Genomic DNA, 22,127 nt, shown 5'->3' with positions numbered 1-22,127 from the left:
ACTGGGTAGGCCTAATGACAAATTCCACATCTGTACCGGTTGCCATGGACTCGTCACTAGGCTTCCGCAGTCATTGTATTTTAGCATAGGTAAAGCTGCCAAAGGTGAACATTATCCAAAACACCATTTCTCAGACGAACGTCAATTTGGGAGCTTGCATGCTACCACTCCTTCCTTCTCAAATGACTTGAAAAGGCTGTCGTATGCACAATTTCACAAATAATCAAAGGGACAGAAAATATCTTTGAGTCGGGTATGGCTGCAGCCTAGAGACCTCCCGGCTGGTGCTATCCGCAAGCTTCGACTTTTCAAAATAAAAGCTTGTGTCTGGTCCGCTACGTTTCTGTGTGTTGGTGTTTTTGAATGTTATTGAACTAAACAGCAACACAACATGCGTAACGAGCAGAGCAGTTTTGTGTTTATGTTTGGGAAATCACATTGTCTCTTTAGAGCTACAAATTTGACCCATCTGCTAGTGATGGGGGGCCGAGGCTGAGAGAGTTACATGAAAAAATATGCACTAAACAAGTCACTTTGAAATGTTGCTGTTTTTATGAATACAAATGTTGGGTGACCCTCCCCCTTGGACTAAAAAAGTTGGATGATCCTCCCCTCAAGAAACAATAAAAAGACATGACCGTCCCCTATTTTCCTCCCGTGGTCCATTCCATAAATACCAAACGGTCCAAGTGGTCTGTGCAAGACAGCAAGCTGTTGTGTGTATAGTATACAGGACAAGGGTGCAGCAGTGTTTAGTGGTCAGTGCAGCCATCACTGTTGCCCTCACCGTGGTCACTAGGTTTTCCCACCAGGTTGGGTCTCTTGTTGACAGGAATAGAGGGGCGCAGGACTGCAGGGACTTGAGGGAAACAAGAGTCCATTTCAGATTAAGAATCACATTGAAACAGGACAGGTGGTCGGCAGTAAAAAATCAGAAAACAAGTGTTGTTGGTTATTTTAATAGTGCAATAATGATTAAAGAATGCCAAGTTTATAGATTCAAATTCATTTAGTAGGGCAAAATACTGTGTGCTAAAAAACTGAGTGTACAAACACAGACACAATATACAAGCAACAAGTAAGCACATAAAAGCCAAGCAGATTGCATGTGAAATGCTGAAATTTCACTTTGTGATGTGCTGCAACAGAGCACCACCATGGTCTTTGTCTAATGAAAACCATGTCAGTGTTTAAAAATCTTGAGACTATAAAGCAGTGCTTTAACCACTCACCCAAAACTTCCCAAAAGAATAACTGAGGCAAGTAGGTAGCCGGTCCAACAACTTTTTTGTATGACATTCCAACCGTAGGGATTTTGCAGTTACTAGAATATAACGTTCTTAGAACCCTTTTTTCTTGTGTTCCAACTGGACCAATTTGGGGATTATTAAGTTCCTCTGGCCACAGTTCAACTCTTTTAGCTCCTACTTCAGGGCAGGGTCTTTTCCCTTTTCCGAATAGTGATCTAGTCACGCCCCCACAGCACTCCATCTGTAAAAGTCATGCCGTCTGTGTTAGCAAAACATACTTTAATTACTTGACTACGTGAATTACTACGAGAATGGACGGAATTTTGAACTCTGAAAAGTGGACTGATGCGGTGGTGCAGGTGCTGGGGGCCATTTTAGCCACTGAGGGGGTGCAGAGGGACCTGGAAGGATCCACCAGAAACATTAACATTTTCGTCAAATATTCCAGTGAGCTATCGCAAATGGGGGTTTGTATGTGGTGCTAAAGCCAAATGACGACGCTACAAAGACCGCTGCCGTGCTTGCGTCACTCCTTTACTCCTCCTACCAGTTCCTATGGCCACTTGGCGTGTGCAACTGCAAATGACAAAACCGGTTTTGGGGGAGAGTAGTTAGTAGAACTGTTTAGGAGTGGACTGTTTCTATAACTACGTTCCTGTAACTACTTGATCGGAAAGAGACCATTGGCTCCCTTCTGTAAAAAATCTTTGGTTGTGATGCTTTTTGACCACCTGATTTTCCACCACATTCTTGCACCATGGAGAAAAAGATATTTTAACATTAGGGTTGTAAAATGATTTAATGTTGTTAAACAAGCATAATCTCCAGTTTTTTGCACATTATCTTTTTTTTTATTTTTGTAATTCATGGTGGGATTCATAAAGTATCTACCTATCTATCTAGAGGTGGTAGTTATACTCTGGGAGGTTTGACAAATGTCATTTCCTTCACACGTTTCATATCAGAGTTGCGTCTCTTGGAGCTGACCTTACAGATTCTGCATAAATCAGTGGTCTCCGGCTTCTCCAAAAAAAAAGAGTTTAGGCTATCAAGACAAACTAAAACAACATCTGCCTACAAGTCTCACTGATTAACACTGAGAATACATTCAAGAAGGGCCTCTGACTCACATGTGGTCCAACTAAAAGCTAATGGCAAACATATGTTCATACAGAAAATCACAGACCATGGTGATGCAGTTATTTAAATACCAGTCTCAAGATAAATAAATACAAAAGACTGGGGTACATAAAGCAGGACTGCCAGTTCAAAAGAGTGGTTACCTAGATAGGAAATGAGAACAGGGCCTACGTGATGTAGTGTGATAAGATGTGATACCACCGATAGACCGATGCATATAATACAATCTGGTTACCGTTCTACAGTTTCTACAGCGGGTCTGTTTGGTTTGAAGTTGCACAATAAACCCGTCAAACAGCAGGCTGAGTCTCTAAAGGCCTCTGACACAGTTTGCTGATGTAAAACAGCAGTAGTGGTTTGAGCGCTGGTTTCTGTCAGATAACTTCATCTTCAAAAATGTGAAAATAGATGCAATCAAAACACAGAGATTTACGTTAAGTCCAGAAATATTCCCACTGAAATACATACCAATGTCTCACATCACTGGGGTTTGCTGATTTTGCAACACATACTCTGGACACTGTCCATTACACACCTGCAGTCCACTAAGCAGAGCTTGGAAACAATTCCAGTGGAAATGCCAATGTGAAACTGAGCTCCATAAAACTGTCAAGGACATGCTCTAATTCACGGCACAATCAAACACTGTACCAGCTGTTATATACTATGTCAGTTGCAGAGTGTTGTGTAGTATAAAAAGCAATAACGATAATATGTACAGTTGCGTGTCATTTACTTCATGGGGACAGAAAAGTGAACTTCTTATAGGTTATGTCTTTTTATAAAAGGTACTGACAGTCATTAGGCGCTTTGTGCGTGGATATGTGCGCAGGGTGGCAAGCATAAAGACTATTTGTTTCTGTAGAGTTACTTCCAGTTAGCCATGTGACTCCCTGAAGACCTCTGAAACTGTCAAGGTTTCCAGAAATAACACGCACCAGCTGTGACATGAGACTGAAGCACAACCTCTCTTCACAACTCCAAACAATATGGAGTGAGCGGGTATCACTATTAATACATGTGGTCCAGACATGGTTTGTATTACTACTTGAGATGGATTCAATTACTTTAATTAACTGAGCCTGCCTGGCAGAATGGAAACAATGTGATTAACCAAATAAAAAGGGCAAACCCCATTCACCTTTCTCAACAAGCAGGCTTAAGCCATTCTCAAACTAATTCAAACCAGTTTTCTGATTGCATGTCCATATGTGCAATAGACTAAACAATGGGGAGAGGACAGGTATACGCCAAAAATAGAATTATATATGGCTTCAGTCTCAGTCATGTAAGCTACTGGGACTATTGGACAACACAGACCACAACCAAACACAAAACGTCATACCGACAGCCAAGACAAGAATTGTGACAAAAGCACTCTGTGGGATGGGACATACAGTAACAGTGCCTCTTAGGTTAGTGAGTGAGGAATGCTTAAAGGTGATTATCTTGGTTTGTCTTTACCAGTTTTCTCTCTGGACCACACCACAGGTTTAGGAAGAGCATTGCCCCTATGATGCACCCCATCGGCTGTTGGAGGGAGAAAAAGGCTTGTTATAAATTTAAAAGAAATGTTGTCACTGTGACAAACAAATACCAAATACAAGGAAAGTCAGAAAGAAAAGATGCCAGTCTTTCTTTCAGACAATTTTCTTGTCTCATATCAGTAAGAAATGAAGCTGGAGACTTGTTTGTGTCTTTAACCTGATTTCACAGATGTTCTGGACATATAAATGGAATAGCAATGACTTTAAAACATAAATTCTATCCTTAGACAGTTCTCACTCTATTCTTCTATACCTCTTTGGGGAGTGTGTGGGTGTGTTCAAGAGAGGAAGAAATACAGAGAAAGAAAGAAAATGAGACTGTCTGCAGAGTGCTTGGCTTGGCATGGTTGGTGTAAAATGTGGTGTGCCCTGGCCAGTGCTGTGGCCAGACTTCCCGCTCGGCCAGCAAGAAGGACCGTGAATCATGTTAACGATCGTGACCCCACTGCTGCTCATGGTAAAACTGTGAAATACACACCGAGCACATGTGAAAGAGCGTGGAGAACACCTGGACTGTAAGAGGAGTTGTAGCCAAAGATTGAGCGGGAGAAGGAGAATAGCCCAAGTTTCAAAAGAGGAGAGCGGGAGATAGTGCTGAAAGGTGAAGATAACCTCAGGTAGCTACTTGGAAAGAGGGAATAAGAAGAAGGGACGTGAGTTATCCATTACCCCCAGGTGTGCTGGAGCTGTGAGAGGAGGTGAATGTCTTGGATGGAGAAACTGGTCTGCCACTATTACGAGTAGAATGTGGAGGAACACGGGTCCGGGTCAGCGTGGTGTTTCTTCCTGCTAGAGGGACTGAAGAGCTAATAGGAGAACGAGGAACTTCAGCAATGGATGGTCTAATGATGCGAGTACCTAGATGAGCAGAAAGGCAATTTGGGAGGTTAGAGATGGTCCACTTCTGACAGCTTGACATTGTTACCTAGATAAAATAAATGACGGAAAACATACAGTAAGTGAAAAGGAAGAGTGGTCAATGAATGAAATGACAGAGAGGCATACATGAGATTGAAAGTCAGCCAGGCTGTTCTGGTTGTGGGTGGGCAGGGGTGAAGTGAGTGTGCTTTGCTGAAAATGGAAGCACACAGGGTGGCATGGGTAATGATGGAGTGGGGTGTGTGGAGGGGTAGGATGGAGATGGAAATGGGGAAGCAGTGACATCATCCAATGGTTTAAGGTACATCTGAAAGCACTGGGTTCCATGTGACTTGACGAAAGCAGAGATGGTAATGGGACAAACTTGTCATGGTGTTTACCCTGATTGTAACTACCAGCCTTCTTTGTAGCCAGGGCAGGTCTTGGTAGAGGCTTGCCCCCTTCTGGTCGACTAGGAGCTGTATGAAAGAAAACTCACTATTTATCTAAGATATTGTGAACAAATGTTCTACTTTTAAAGGGGGCATAATTGAGATAATGGACAAGGGGGTTATTGTTGGTTTTAACTCAATGCTGCTAGTAAGGGTATTTGTTGTGACTATGATATCCAGGAATGAAGTAAAAATCTTTCATGTAGTCAGACAATGCTGAACTCTGACTGGAGGACCAATTTAGATAGCACATTGGCAAAACAAAGTAATAGTCCATAAACACTATAGACTCTCTGTCTCTTTGTCTCTCACTACCAATTTAGAACATTTAATCATGGTTTGGAAGAGTTTCTAAATACAAAACATATTTCAAGGATATCTTTTTTATAGCAACTCATCAACATTACCTGAAATCTGCTGAATTTATTACCAGCTTCTGGTTTGACATATTTTCCTTAAAACTCAATGCAAATATTTTAAATAAATATGCCCCTTTTAAAATGCAACTTTAGATCAGGTCTTAATACTAGATTGTGTGGATTGCTGATGGCAAAAAATAAGGGTCTTTACCCGTAGAGACTGCCTGCCTTGGGGTGACCTTGGTGGGTTCAGAGTAGGTCCTGGTCTGAAACTGAAGCCCAGGTTGAGGTTGTGGCTTGGAAGGAGGTTCAAGCGGGGATTGAGTCTGGCCATTTGGTGAAGGTTGTGGTTGGGGAATGGGTTGAGAACGAGATAAAGGTTTGGCCTGGGTCTTTGTGGGAGGTTTTGTTTGGGACCACGGCTGAATCTTTGGGTGAGGCTCTTGTTGGTCCCTCTTTTGGGGCTTTTGTTGAGGTTTGGGCAGTTTTTGGGCAGGGTGTCTTTGAGGCTTTGGCTGTTTTTTTGTTGGTGACTGGGGCTTGGGTTGACTCTTTGGTTGAGGCTGTGTTTTGAGATTGGGTCGGAAAAGGATGATCTTTGGTTTAAGTGTTGGTTGGGCCTTATACTGCTGCTTGGTGGTTAGTGGAGGCTCTGGATTGGTTTTTAGTGGAGGTTGTGGCTGACGCTCTGGGTTGGTATTTGGTTGAAATTGTGTTTGGGTTTGAAGCTCAGTTGTAGATTGAAATTGTGGTTGAGGTTGGGACTGGAGTTTTGGTAGTGCTTGTAGGTTCTGCTGTATGTTATTTAGTATTGTTTGAGGTGTTTGAGAATGTGCCATGGGTGTGGGCTGGAGAGGTGTTTGAACTTGAGGCAGGGTCTTTCTATGCTGATGTGTTTGAGGTTGGTCCTGGTGTTTGGGCTGGTGTGTTGTTTGAGATTGTGGTTCAGCCTGGATTTGGGTTGTGGTTTTAGGCTTTGGGGATGATGGGGATTGTGAATGAGGTTGGGTCTGGATTTGGGGCTGGAATGTTGGTTGGGGTTGAGGTTTTGGTTGGGTCTGGAGAATGGGCTGTGATGTTGGTTGGGGTTGTGGTTGAGGACGAGTATTCACCCGCTTTGGATATTTTTGTCTTAGGGGATTTGGTTGTGGTGGTGGCTGATACTGTGGCTCGAACAGGGGGGTTGGTAAAGGTTGTGAATGAGGTTGTGGCTGGGGATGTGGTCTCAGAGGATGTTTCTCTACATCTGTATGGGGAACTGGTACAGAAGCCATGGTGGTTGTATGTAGTGGAGGATGTGGCTTGGGAGCTAAAAGGATCTCCATCAAAGGAGGCAAGACAAATCTGGAAAGGTCTCCTCCTCCTGGGTTGTGTGAGAGAGAGAAAACATGGCCATGAAGCCACAATTCTGCGCTGTAAAATTTCAAATATAATATTCTGTAGGAAAGAGCCTTTTTAAAATAAAAAACATGTTATTTTTTTGTTAACAAAATAATAAAAGCCAGACATAAAGACAGTTAGGGAACAGCTGAAATTTAAATCAACAGCTACTAATTGTGCCCATGTTACAGAATAACTTCTACCTGGCACATGTCAGATAGAGGAGGGCTCAAGTTCAAAAGCCGACCATATGGAGGTATTTGAAATATAACAGCCGTGTTACTACAGAAAGGCTCAGCTACCAGGGCCAGGACGCCTGTCAGCAACAACCATCCAAATCCATTGGCTGAGCCTCTAAGAGGCTATATCACATGAGGGTATAATAGTTGCGGAATGATTGCTTGCTGTGGGATTTAAATGAACCATTCATTTATTGTTCCATCTTCAATCAGATGTTCACCTCAGTGAAAGAGAATGAGAGGGTAAAAAGAGGAAGTCTGAAAATAAGAGAAAGAGAGAGACAGAAAAAAAGCAGGAAAGCAAAGAAAGCTATTTATAGCATTGCATTTGAGGCATTTAGTACCTCTACTCAACTTTACAGCCATGTCATGTTGAAAATACCTCTGTTTTTGGGTGTGGTTGGCCAATTCAGTTGAATTAGCCAACCAATCAAGAACAGGGAACATTGGTCAAAATTATTTGCTGGAATTGCCTTCTGTATGTCAAAAATTAATTTAAACTGTAGCCATCTCAATACAGGGATTGGATCCTCAAAAATTAACCGATTAATGCTACATTGAATAACTGACTGCTACTAAATTCATTGTGGGATAATGATGGTTGCAAACAGTTTCATCTTCTCAAATTCAGGCTGCATTTGAAAGAGCCTTGCAAATTGAACAAGTCTATTTGGTTGTATTGAGATGTATCCAGGCCCTGAATTGGAACCTAGGATTTGTATGACAACATTCTAGCTTTATTTACAAAAAAAATTAAGGTTACTTGCAAATATAATACAAGATAAATGACGGAGAAAGGGACACACAAGGACATAGTAATACAAAAAAGAAAGAAGGTAGAAATTCCTGCACGAAAGAGAGGAATGTCATGTGCATGCAGTTATGTCATGCAGATTTCACACCATCTCCTGCGCTGCAACAAAAGCAAAGGCCTCAAGTGTGTCATCAACAAAAATGGTGATAAATGTATCATACTGTAAATAAACTGAAAGAAAGAACTGACATATTAAGTTGAGCAATGAAGGGTTTACAAATGCCAAAGAAACGAGAGGAAGACAGAAAATTTAGAAATGCTGTCTATATGTTTGAGATATGAATGACCTGAAATGCATTGTTTGACTGAGCAGCACCTAATAGGGTTCTGAGATGAAATTGTGGGGATATCATGGTATATATAAAAATGAGTCATTGTAAAATATAACTTGACATACCTAGAACCTAGAAACTGTCATTAAGAATCCCTGCAAGCTTTGTTGCTGCCAAATTGCCATGCAGCCAAGGCCACCTATTTTACAGTCATTACAACTTCAACAGCTGACACCATCAGGTCCCACAGGAAAGGTATAACTACTGTACCCATTCAGAGCATGCTACTCTTACTCATGCAGCTAATAACAAAAGAACAGTGTAAAGCATTGACAGCCTCTTCAAATAAAGTCTGTCAAGTATATAACTGCATACAGCCTGAATGAGAGCCTTAAAGCTTTTTCAAAAAGTACCATGATTAACTGTTTACCGATTGGCCGTTTGGTGCCCACAGGCCGGGTGGGTCCAGGGGTCAGCAGAGATTCCTGTATAGTAGTTGTTGTGGGAGCTGAGAAATATATTGTACGTTAGAAGACCTTGGAGAAATCTATTTACTATATGTCCTGGAGAATGTACAACAATTGTGTATGTGCAGTGAACCATTAGCAGGATAGAGGGAGAAGTCAGGTAGAATGGTCAGACGTAAGGGTTTTCTGACCTCTGAACTCTTTAGGTAAGAAAAGTCATTACCAAGAGTTGTCTTTGGTGTTATTTTCCGGGAGACAGGCAGTCTGCCCTGGGTCCTGTTATGGAGAACTGACAAGGACAGGGGAGGAGAGATTTAAGTCAAGGAGTCACACATAAAACGTCCTCATAGTCCTGAAAGAAAGAGTTATGTAGGAATTATGTTCATGCACTTACTTCACAACAGCAAAGTGTGTTTTGAAACAATGCCCCCTGCATTATATTTTTGTACTCTACCCATCAGCAAAATGTCCAATGTTAATCAGTCGTTAGTTCCTAGACTATCTGAACCTGGCATCTTAGGTTCTTTCGACACATGGACCGTGGATACAGGCTGTAAATAAATACTCCACAGAAAAATATCTGACTCTTTAACTGCTAAATACTGCACCAGCTAGTTGCTAACTTGATGTGTCTGCTGTTTGATGCTGAGCAGGTAGTGTACACAGTGGATTTTTGGGGAATTTTTTGGCAAAAAACAGCTGCCGGTTGTGGCTGAAAATTACAGTGATGAGAACAGTTATAGTAAAGCCCAATTTATGGTCCTGCGTTAAATGTACACCATGGGTAAGTTTAGATAAGTGTAGATACATTCCTGCGCCGTAGCCTGACGCTAACCTCTCAAAAAATAAAAACACATTGCAGGGACACAGACTCCATCAACTGTGATTGGCCCGCTTGGCCGTGGCTTGGTAGAGGTGCATATCTCCCCACATTGCCCAGTATACACACACAGTGAGGAAAATAAGTATTTGAACACCCTGCTATTTTACAAGTTCTCCAGATTAGAAATCATGGAGGGGTCTGAATTTGTCATCGTAGGTGCATGTCCATTATGAGAGACATAATCTAAAAATATAATTCAGAAATAACAATGTATGATTTTTTTACTATTTATTTGTATGATACAGCTGCAAATAAGTATTTGATATAGTATTTGATTACTAGAACGACCCAGGCACCAGCGCCCAAGTATAAACCTCAGGCCACTTACGTAGGCTGTGGCGTAAGCTCTGCGTAGAGCTCCTGCAGAACCATAAATCCCGCTTAAATCATAATAGTTAAAGATTTGAGCCTAAAACACTGAAGTTGTATATTAACAAGGGTTACAAAGGGTTATGTGGGTGTAGCCCAAAAGCTGCATTTCTCTATTGGCTTACCATGACGAGGAGGAAAGGGGAAGGAGTGTGGATCTGGCGTTAATGGTTTCTGAAGGGTGAAAGACAAAAAGACAAGGGGGAGAATTGATTATTAGTCTTTGTAACAATGAAAACAAGACTAGGTGATAGCATTTGACCTCAATCTCTTTCTCTGCCTCTTTCTCTGTAGCCGCATTTCCACCTGGTACTTACGGAAGGCTGTCCACTTGTGATCAGATCACTCACATCAGATTTTAAAGTGCTCATTTTATGCTTTTTGGCTTTTTCCCTTTCCTTTATTGTGTTATGTATCTTATTTTTTCTGATAAAGGTTTACAAATTAAAAGAGCCCAAAGTCCACTTCAAAGGCACTCACCATCTCCGACAGAAAACATCGCTCACGAACTGCTCCAAACAGCTCTATTGTAGTCCAGACTTTACTTCCATGACAAAAGTGTGTCACTTTGTTACACGTGTGTCACTTTGTAACATGTTATAATGCTTACCAAGCTGCTAGTGTGGCATGCGCCCTCACACTCTGCTTCTGACTGGCTAGTAGTCCTTACCTAGCTATTGCTCATGTGCGACTCCCAACAAAGATGGAACTGAAGCAAGATGCCTCACTCGGTAGCTAAAAAAAAAGAGCTCAACACTTAGGGTGAAAAGAGGAGCTACAACAAAAATATGTTTTTTTTTTTTTTAATTAAATCATGTAAACCTATTTGGATACAATTACAACTAAATACAATTATAAACCTGAAAATGAGCATAACATGAGCACTTTAATATCAAGTGAAAATGGGCTTGTGGTTCATTAGTCTTTGGCCCTCTACTCTATCTCAAATTGGAAAAGTCCCTGCTGAGAAGCTTGTTATTTGAAGTTTCCCTCTGGAAGGGCAAGTGGCTGATTCTCAACAGCTGTGATGTTTCACGAGTGCAGAGGCAGGGCCACGTGACACATCCGTCCTCCACTGTCAGTAAATCATTGCCACCCTTCTCCTTTCAACTCATTTTTTTACACTGTTATGCTTCCTCCTTTATCCTTCCTTCACATCTCTTTTTTTTTATTCCACCCAAGAAGTTAGCTAGCTACAGACTGCTCTCTTGGCTTGGCCGGTCCTGGCTACACTGGTGCCGTTTCCTTTCAGCAGTTGGATGGAAAACTTATGAGGCAAACAACCCTGAGAATAGTATAAGCTCACTAAAGTGCACAACACAGACTCTGAATCCTGTTGCCTGTTCCAAATATACACCCTGTTCCCAAAAGTATTTATTCTGTGGTGAGGAGGCGTACCTATGCAGTACACTCATATTTCTTTAGTTTCACATATTTTTACAAGACAACACTGATGAAAGAAAATCTTAAACAATACAGCTTCATAATATTATTTATAATGCTTTGGTTATGCTTAGATTAGAAATTAAGTGTGTCCAGTACATACCACAGGGTTGACAGGACGTTTAAAGATATCCCTGATGGGCTTCTCTAGAAAATATGGCACAAGATAAAAATCAGTAAGGAAAGCAGTCACATCAAAAGGAATGTAAAGTGAAATAACTAAACAAAACCACATGCTTCACAACTACAAGATGGTTTTGATTTAGTAAGACTGGTTTGTATCTCCTGCTGCCATCATGTAGTCACATGAAAACACTGCTAAATTAGCAAAAGAGCTGTTTCCTAAATGAGATAATGATAAAACAGATTTAATACACAAAGTGTAAAGTGTTTAGACTATTAAGACACTAAAAAAGAGCAGAAACAACATGAAGCAATACTTTCTTAGGGCCTGTGTAACATTGAACAACAAAACAGTTTTTTCTAAATTAAACATCAATAAAATATAATTTTGTCCAAAGAAATCCTGCTTAACATATTCCCACTTATTATGAAGGCCAGAGGCACATCCTTAAAGAAGCACCTGGCCTTTTTCTTACTTGAAGATACATATTTAAATACACAAACTATTTGTGGACACGTGACTAATATTGCACGGATCTACTTTATTTGGATTACTTTTTCCTATTTTCAAAAGCCGTAGCAAGAGGACAGTTTTAGTTGTGGTGTGAGCAACAGTATCATGTGAAAAACCAACATCAGAATACCCTCAACGCCCCCTGAGATGTTGTGAATGACTGGTTTGCTCCACACTCCAGTGCCATCCTTAGAGTTGGGCTGGACACCAAATTCATAGACCGTGTTGGGCCTCAGGTTATCAATGACCGTGTTGCTAGTTGGGCAGGTCTGGTAATTCCACTTCCTGTTTCTCTCACGATAACGCACTGTGTAGTGTCTGAGCCAAAGACAGAGCAAAAACAGAAAATGACAATAAAACAGTAAGTCCATCTATTACAAAAATCAGACATCCAGATTATAGAATATCTAGTACAATAAATGCTTAAATGTCACCATAGAATTTATGTTAACAACTGCTGGGGTCTGATCTTAGTTTAGGCTCATATTTAAAAAAATGTATGCACCTTGCAAAAAAATGTCTATCTCAAGTTTTCCAGTGCAGTTGGAGTGATCAAGAAGAGATTTTTTCCAAAAGGCAGAATAGGAATTTGTTTTATTAAATCATTCCAAATCGACGTTTTTTTTTTTATTAAACACATAAATATGTTGTGTGGGTAGATGTTGTGTGGGTGCACACCTGTGTACACAGGCTGGACTACTGTCTCACCATTTTTGCTCTGTGGCATTAGAGGTATTTAGTTCAGTACATGTTCAACAGGGGAGAAAGAAGCATATGAAAAGACTGCTAAAGTCACAGAAACAGTCAAGATCGGCTAACTCTGTATTGTGGAGGAAAACCTTTAAAACCCTCAGCACCCAGTTTGCCGCAAAACAACTGCAGCAAAATTCCTATTCCCGCTCTGAGTCATAACTATCCCCACAAACATTTTATACATATTTTTACATTCAGTGCAACATACACTTTTTCAGGATATCATAACATCCAATCTATCGCAGGTCCATCTCAAATAAATGTCCCATCCAATTAGAAATTATAGAAAAAAATACTAAATTAGATTGCCGCAAAATAATCAGACAGTGTCAGATGCTCTGTTGCATGACAATTAAATTCTTAAAATATGTGTGTTAGTGCATCTCACCCATCCTCTAGACAGTCATTCATGACGTTGCCTTCATAGGGAGTTTTCAGAAGGGTTCCCCAAGACAAGATAACTGAGGTGGGGGTCACTGACCCAATGACTAGGTGTAGCGGCTTCTGCAGTTCCACTTTACCTGGAAACAAATTATACTTTTACCTCCATGTTCACCTCAATCCCAAGTGCTAATTTTTATCACATCCCCTTGATGATGATTTCTTTCATATTACACATTCCTGTAGAAGAATTACCTGTGCAGTGCTTTTTCACTTCATTGGTTGGGATGGGCTGCACCGCGATAAGGTACTTGGGTTCAGCATCTAAACAAGGCAGAGGCGAAAACTAGAGGTTATATACAAAGCCCCTGAGTTGTATTTGCAAGTTCTTGCAAATCCAACAAGCAATTCGCAATAGCTAGTATCTAGCTAGCTAGTAGCATGACATGAATACATCTTCTTGGTTGTCTAAATACATCCAACATTTATTTTGATAAGCATTACTTATTAATACATGCCCAAGTGAAGTGTTACAGTGGACATTGCTGTTGACCGTTGATGTTAATGACTGCAGGCTAACCTTAGTAACTAGCTAGTAGCTAGCTAGTACCATGACATGATTACATCTCCTTGGTTGTCTAAATATGTTCATTTTTAATGCATGACTAAAAAGGTCAAAATACAATTCACATGTGCATAAAAGAGGCTGTTCCTCATCTCTAGGTGGACATATCAACAGCCTTTCTTACCAAACTCAGTCTCATACGGCTGTCCGTTCTCAGGCAGCTGAATGAACTGTTTGGAGAACATGCTGCTGCCGTAGCCAAGGATGTAACCCTCGAGCTTGGTGTCAGGGTTGGGACGCAAAAACGTCATCACGATAGTGTCTCCTGTGGCGTTTATACGGACTTTCATGTTCTGACGTCGCACTGAGGAGACAGGAGAAGACACCAATGTTCCATTAAATACTGATTTTGTGATTATCACATCACATTATATAGGAAACAGTAAGTTGCAAGAAGGCCCTGTAAAGGTTTCTACACACGTTAGTGCAATGCAAGCATTTTAAGATTGAACAAAGCATTACAATATCATTGACCTTCACCATGGCAAACGTTTTACAAAAGGAGTCTCAGAGCTTCTAATGACATAAAATAGAGCACACCTGTGTTTTTTCATGCAAGTATACATGGGAAATGGAGTTTATATTGTAGAACTTATATGATATACATAGTAATATATATCAACAGCCACAAATACAAGAATGTCACAAAAAGTGAGACTTAAACCATACAGGTGGCAACCAGGAAATAAGTACAGTACAAAAATAGGGAAATTGCAGTGCAGACAACCCTAAAAAAATCGTTTTCCACTTTATTTTTAAGCCGAATAAAAAATTTGTGAGGAAGACTTAACAGAGTTATGTCTAGTTTGTAACACTTCTGTCCTCTATCACTTCAGACGTCCACTCAGGGAGTCCCAAACATTATTGTCTTTAAGTATTGCTAGCTTGTGTTAACTTTTAACTACAGCAAGTACAAGTACAAAGTACAGCAAGTACAAAGAATAAAACTTTTTTTTTTTTTTCCATGCCTCTGCTATGTGGTCTTTGGATTTATCCAAGAACTGGGGCATTAAATAATTAGCCAGTTTCTAACAGGTGTGCTAATAAACATCACAATACTCAGATGAGTGTAGTTGGGCCAGCAGTTTGATTAATGACAGTTGGCCAATGCACATGTGAAACAATAACCACATCAGTGCAGACTTGGATGATAAATGTTGAACAGTGGTTAAAGAAAGATATACAGTTTTGTTTATTAAAACCAATTTTTTTACTACATGGTAGTTCTGTTTTTATCATATAAAGCAAGTTTTAATACATTAACACATACAAGCCCTTTTTAAATCCAGATAGATTCAAGGTCACATTCATAAATTCAATTATATTCCATTCTCTGTTTATATCATGTTTATGCAGTCCAAATCACTAATGGCTATAGGGGGGCCCAAACCTCCACCCATTTTAGTCTTTGAGGATTAAAACACTCAACTTTCTGCCTGGATTATGGCTTGCACTTGATATTCTCCACAGCATGTCCTTGGCTAATATTTCAGCATGAAATAGTGGAACGTTGCATGAGGAATACTGCCAGAGGCCAAAACAGACACTGACAGTGAAAGAGGGGGAAGCCCTGGATGTGAAAAATATCCTCAGGCTTTTCCAGCTATGTGTTTCCTATCAAAACTGCATTTGTTTTGTTTCTTCCATCAATATTTCCAATAAAACACAAGGGAGATTGGTTCAGAGGGAGAGAGGCTCAGAGCGTATGAAACATTAGGAAACTTCTGGCAGCATATTTAAAACTCCAGTACAAGCAAGCATTGGCTCGGTCCTCTAACAACCCGTCCAAAGCTCGGCCATTTGGCTCACACACTGTTACGCGACTGTTAAGACTTATCAGTATTTCCAGAGTAAAATGAATGAAGCTTTAGGAACAAATCCAGTCACAGCCCTGATAATCAATCAACTACAGTACAAAGGAAAACTATTGACATTTAGCTTTCCAGAATAAAAATAAATCTGCAAAGCCATCTTGTGTGTGTTTGTGTGGATAAATAGTAAGGAAAATTGAATCCAAATTCTTCCAGAGCGCAGCTCGGTTGATAACTCTGACACAGTCAAATACATTAGATCATTAAAGATTTACAACCTCATCAAAACACATGTAACTAAAGTATAATTGAATCCATAAGCTAACCCTTGCTAACCATAGATGGATTACTGAACACGCCTACCAGACAGAAACAGAGCCTCTGTTTAAAGTGACTGTTAACATTTCTGTCTCAAACTTGATGAAACAACCACCAAGAGACGCAGCATGACCATTTAGATGTGTAAAGCAACCACAAAGAGGTTTAAAACAACCATACTTAGACAAAAAAACAACCACAAAGCAAAACAAAAAACAACCAAAAAGATACACAAAATGACAACAAACAGATGCAAAACAACCTATTTCAATCTGTGGGTCTTGCTCTTATGTCGAAGGGGCAGGTTGCAATTTACATGTCAATGCCCAGGGGCCAATCGTCTCATAATCTATCTGTGTTCATAACCAATTATAGGGAAATGCTTGGAGCAGTAAACATGCAGACTATGCCATGACATAGCCAACAATGAATCTGTGTTTTAAAATAATTTAATTTGTACGTCATGGAGAGATGGGACAGATTCTGGAGACAGCTTCTTGAATGTCATTTCCACTCACATACTTACATGGTCTTTGAAGGGTAAATACCATTTTTTTCCAACCCCCAGTTTCCTATGTTTTTGTGTCTCACTGACTGATGGGAACAACAATCTTTGACATTGGTCCAGTATTAAGCTAGATCGCTGCAGTCGGCAGCAGCAAAACAAGCTACAATGTTAACGGGGCAATTGTTATTGCAATTGCTGGCAATTGCTAGCTTGTACAAAAGTGTTCATTTTGCCATTGACAGGCTCAGCCAGGCTAAAGCCACAATACTAAATAAACAGTCATTTTAGCATCGTAAAATACACTTTCAAAGTCGACAGAAACAAAACAAAACTATGAAAAGCTGTTTTGGGTCGTTTTTCCAATTTTACCATCCACAACAACTCTAGTTTTGGTTGAAATAAAAACATAGTTTATAGATGTATGTTTATTTGAAATGGAGTCTGGTAGGTGTAGCGCTAGCAACCTCAGAGCTGTTTCTGGTTAAACAGAAAGGTCTTAAAGAGGTTTTAAAAACGTCTATCTCTGTAGGGATACCGTTGTATAATGTTGTCAGACACTTAGAATGATAATCTGAGCCATTTGGTGACAAAAAACAGCACTTTTAGTGGCCCGAATGGACTCTAAACATTTGCGCAATAGGGTTACATTGCAGCCGGTCTGTGGCTGCTGGTCACAGCGTTCATGCTTAATACTGGACAAATTTCAAAGATTATTGTTTCTATCAGTCACTTACACACAAAACCATAGGAAAATCCAGGCTAAAAAAGACAGATAGTTACCCTTTCAGACAATATACTGTAAATCTCACAGTAAAGACTAATCCTGTCATTTAATACTCATGACATAAGCAGTCTGCCACAGTCATGCAGAGAACATAACCAATTCATCAATGATTATCGAAATCCATCAAAACATTGGGAGTCAACCAATAAACATGTCAGATTATGCAATAAACAATTCATCGTTGTATTCATCCTGTTTTGGACTAATAGCCAGAGGACGTAGTCCTGCTGGCCTGAAAAGCAGAAACACCCTTAAACTGGAAATTCAATCATGTCTCAGCAGAGCTGCTATCTTGGATCATCAGCAGTGATAGATCATCCTCCGGGAAAGGGAGTATTTTAATGGGGTACTCATCATAACACACTCACTTTACTTTTAACTGCTGTACAACATAATACAACACACAATATGTGTTTGCTGGTATAAAAATAACGTGCATTGTGAATGTGCAAACATATTTAGGCATCAACGAGTCCTGATTTACTGTCTGATTATCAAACCACAGATTTCCACCATTGGCAGCTCTCTCATGCTCCACTGTCTCTCTCCTTTCTTGATCTAGATGAGGAGGATTGCATTAAACACTCAGAGAGTGTCATCTCAAGACTTTTCCACTAATTCTGATGTGCGAACTAATAAACTATGAGTATCTGAAAGCCTAAAAAAGAGGGAAAAAAACACTGGATCAAGACTACAACGCTTGTTTTGTTTTCAAAATGTGCTAAGGAAAATAACTTTTCCACTACTTATTTAATTAAATGTGGTAGTTTATGTGGATGGAAGTAACACAAAAAAGTCATGTCAGTTTGTCTTGACCAGCTGAACATCACAGCTGGGTCAGAGACTGTTACCCTTGACAAAATGAGGGCATACTCTTAATATTGGTGCAATGTATATTGCTATACAACTTGCTATGCAAGCATGTATCACCCACTTTCACGTACATAGAATCAATTAAAATTACAGATGTAGATATACCCTTCCTGAGTGATTTACGCAGCTCTGGTGAACAGTATTTTAACCTCTCAGGTTTTGTCCAACTCCGTATAGACAGAGACGGATGTTTACCCGTGTTGGCCCCTTGGTGAAACAGTCAACTTTATTAAAAGCAATGAAGTATGACAATGTCTCTGAGCAATGTCTCTGAGCCCTGTGCCAGCCAGAGCACAGAGGGTTTGAAATAATTCAGCTGGTGAACAAATGATTAAAATTACATACTATATTAGCTCTAATGGGAATATCCCAAGTCTGCAGACCGGGTTTACTCAGCCCTCTGAATGTCTACTGTCATTCAGCAGGAGCGACTTTGATCCCGTCCTTTTCTGGCCTCGTATTGCAGCCCAGCAGGAGACAGCCATGCCTTGGATCGTATTCCGTCATTTCCCTCCCACCTTGGCAGAGACCCTGCTGGTCCCTCCGCTCTCACACTATATATCCAACCTGTCAAATTCAATGGAGCAACAGCTGTTTTCCCCTCCTCTGTGGCCCACATCCCATCCCTCTCTTTCTTCACTCAATTTTTGCCGTCCTATACAGTTGTGCTCATAAGTTTATGAACCCATGCTAAAGTTGACTAAAAAGAGGAATACAAAAATCATCTATTGGAAATTGATCGTGACGCCTTAATCAAAAATCCAACTTTTGAGGAAAACAATTTTCTTTGTGAATTAAAAATATATTGTAAATGAATAAATATTCTCCCTTAAAATAAAAGGGGGCAAAAGTATACATGCCACTATGTTAAATTCCCATAGTAACAGGCAGAATTTTATCTTTGAAGTTACCAGTTATTTCATGTATCCAGAACATTATGCATCCTGATAAAGTTCCTTGGGTTTTGTAATTAAAATTGTCCCACATTAATTGGTGAATTTAATCAAGGCAATCAATTTAATCAGGCATCAATTTCCAAAAGATGATTTATTTTATTCCTCTTTTAGTCAACTTCAGCATGGGTTCATAAACTTATGAGCTCTACTGTATCACCGACCATCTTTCCAACAACGTGATCCTTGTTCAATGTCCAAGAGTGCTTTGAATTCTTTCAACGAGATTTTGTCCTCTAATCTCTCTCTGCTTCAATACTTCCGTCTCATTAATCTGAACATGACATGTGGCCATGTTTTGTCTTACTCGGCAGCAGTTTCCAGCCCATATATTGTCCTGAGTGGGGTAGCAAATCATTTCTTGTATTATAAAGAGTATGAGCACATGTAAATGAAAATGAAAAGCCTTAAGAAGTACAGCTCATTTAACAATGCTTAGAGCTGTCAATTCGGACACATGTGTCTTATGCTATAGTATCCATGACGTAAAAAAGAAAACACACCTTGTTGCATGACATGTTTTACTCTAAAACCAGGGTCTTGGTCCAAGAAGAACAGAGATACAGACGTTCAACTTTCCTCCCAAACTAAAAACACAGAGTTTCCTTTCATCTTGCTGCCAAAGCTGCACACTGAGATTTGTCTGCAAGCCAAGTTCAGCCAGCAAGTTGCAAGCAGTCTTTTCTCCACTGTGCTTACCTCTTTATATCGACTCCAGTCTGATCACCTCACCCCATACCATCAAAAGTCTTCAAAGGGATTCCCCAGTTTAACTCACAAAATAGAGCATGGTGGCAGAGCAGTGTGTGTGTGTGTGTGTGTGTGTGTGTGTGTGTGTGTGTGTGTGTGTGCGCGTGTGTGCAATGAGACAATGTGGAAAACAATTTGGGGAAATTTGCGGTTTTTCAAGAATGTCATGAGAATACTAATCAGACAGGCTTAATATGATATAACCTACTTACTGAAGTTAGTGTGTCTTTCCTTTGTGAATGTTGGAGAAGAAAACACTGTACATGCGGGTATCTGGTTATCTTCAAACCATGTTTTGTTTATTAATGTTTTAAATGACACAAAGTTGCAGTGATACAGTGTGCATTTTGGACTAATTTGGTTAGCTCTGGCTAGATATGTCTACTGCACTGTCTGTGTTTAATCTTAAATAGTCTTTGCTGGTGGTTTTATAGCAATCCATAATATAGACCTGTAATAAGTTTGGAGGAAAAAAGAAAGAATAAAATACTTTTGCCCGAGGCAATGAACACAAATAATTCCCAAGTTAACTGCTTGGCCGGCACATTTCCAGGAAAGCCATCCCATCAAGTAGTCTACTAGTCTAACCTCTGACTCCCAGCCTGGAAACACTTTTATAAAACCTGAGCAGTAAATGACTTATTTCACTGTGTCTGCTCAGCTCATTTCAGGGAACTATGGATAAACCAGAGGGATCATAAAAACAGTGCTTTCTAATCAAGGCAGTTTGAAAGCCTGACAGGTGGCTGAAGAGAGGAAAGCTGGTTTTAGGTTCAATAGTCAGAATCAAATCCACGTATTGAATTTGAACCCTTTCAAATCCCCTACTGAATCTATTTAGGTGCCATGTGTATAACATGTACTGCTTTTATTCCATAAGTGCAGGAACCAAATAGCTTCAATAACTTGAAGTAAAAATATATGACTAATTTAATGTACTTAAGAACTATAAGAATGACATTCATAGAATTAAAATACAAAATGGGGATTGTTTCTTTACAATCTGACGAAAAAAAAAAAAAAATATTGTGCATTGCTCTTTAAACAAAACCTTGGAACAGGATCTAAAAATAAAATCAGAAACTGGAACTAACTTCCTTATTCTCTATATTGAAAGCCAAATATGATAAACACACGCCACTAGTAATGATGCTATGTTAAGCAGACATCAAAATAAAAGTAAGAATCTTGTCTAAGGATAAGCACTTGGAACATGTTATTTAACTGAATATTTCAGCCACTTTTGCTCTGTATGTGTATTTGGGGATTTTTGCACATCAGAAGCTCCCAACTTTCTTTATGATGTCACAAACTTTGTGTCAAACTGTATCCATCAATCAACATACTTTGCAGTAAATGCTTGTCTCAATATGGTTACAAAACCTTTTTTCTTCATTTCTCATCCTAATAACTATGACATATGATATTGTTATTCCAAGCATATCCCAGCATGCATTTGGCAGGAGGCAGAGAAAGACCAGAGAAAAGCCATCAGTGCATCAAATGGCTAACCTAGAAAGACAATTGCTTGAAGTTTACTTGTACTTGCATTGATTTTAGACTGTGGGAGGGAACCCGCAAAGGGAGAAGACCACGATGAAAAACAAATACAGTACATGCATTCAATAGTGTCTCCTGATGTGAATTTCTCAGTGAAAGACATTAAAACTGATGCAAACATTACCTACCTCTGCTCCTGCGGGGAGTTGAGGGGCCAGAGAGAACTATCCCAGCAATGAAGACCACGAGGAAAAGGACCAGAAAGCTGTGTGAGTGTTGCTGCATCCCAATCATCATCTCTGCTGTGGTCGTCTCTGAGTTTAGGTGTAACAAGCTGCTGGGATCTGAACAAGCTCAGTTCAGCGTGAGACACAGAAATAGGAGGCTGTCAATAGTGTCAACTCGCTGATTGAACTGCTAACAGGTTGAGTTAATATGTGCTGTAGCTGCAGGAGTCAGGCTGGGTGTTTCTGGGATTGCTGGACTACTTCTCTGAGCTTGTGGCTCTCAGGACTAGTGCAGCTCACCGGACTGGACTTCTAGCTGCCCGGGCACCATCTATACTTCTCTATAATGGAGGGAGGGAACAGACAGAGCTGGACACACCCACTCTCATTACCCTCCCACAGCTCTTTTTTTTTCACTCTCCATCTCACACTCTTTTTCTCTGGAAAATGAGTTAATGTTTTCTCCAAGCTTCCCGCCCTTCTCAGTCTTTTTTTCTCTGCTGGGTCTGGTGTGTCCCCAGCAATATATTTTCC

General features: G+C 40.1%; 1 protein-coding gene across 6 annotated transcripts in view; it reads right to left on the bottom strand.

Moving 5' to 3' along the window:
- The window catches only part of LOC117952828 (target of Nesh-SH3), a 31,843-nt gene extending 9,918 nt beyond the window's left edge, over nt 1-21,925 (bottom strand). The window contains exons 1-14 of one of the 6 annotated variants that reach the window (XM_034885389.1): nt 21,555-21,924; nt 13,994-14,173; nt 13,500-13,568; nt 13,252-13,384; nt 12,241-12,428; nt 11,577-11,620; nt 10,156-10,204; nt 9,002-9,067; nt 8,742-8,819; nt 5,818-6,969; nt 5,197-5,274; nt 4,607-4,795; nt 3,855-3,920; nt 788-859 (exon numbers count right to left, since the gene is read on the bottom strand). In XM_034885389.1, the coding sequence (XP_034741280.1) occupies nt 788-859; nt 3,855-3,920; nt 4,607-4,795; nt 5,197-5,274; nt 5,818-6,969; nt 8,742-8,819; nt 9,002-9,067; nt 10,156-10,204; nt 11,577-11,620; nt 12,241-12,428; nt 13,252-13,384; nt 13,500-13,568; nt 13,994-14,173; nt 21,555-21,663 (2,473 nt within the window). In that variant the 5' untranslated portion in view covers nt 21,664-21,924. Of the gene's footprint in view, nt 1-787; nt 860-3,854; nt 3,921-4,606; nt 4,796-5,196; nt 5,275-5,817; nt 6,970-8,741; nt 8,820-9,001; nt 9,068-10,155; nt 10,205-11,576; nt 11,621-12,240; nt 12,429-13,251; nt 13,385-13,499; nt 13,569-13,993; nt 14,174-21,554 lie in introns of all 6 variants that reach the window. The other 5 variants (XM_034885390.1, XM_034885392.1, XM_034885393.1 and 2 more) reach the window with 5 other exon arrangements.
- Nucleotides 21,926-22,127: the final 202 nt, after the last annotated feature.

Source organism: Etheostoma cragini, chromosome 11, assembly GCF_013103735.1.
Source record: "Etheostoma cragini isolate CJK2018 chromosome 11, CSU_Ecrag_1.0, whole genome shotgun sequence".
NCBI classification, from domain to species: domain Eukaryota; kingdom Metazoa; phylum Chordata; class Actinopteri; order Perciformes; family Percidae; genus Etheostoma; species Etheostoma cragini.
Note: the sequence above shows the minus strand (reverse complement) of the source record. Positions and strands in the feature narration are given on the sequence as shown.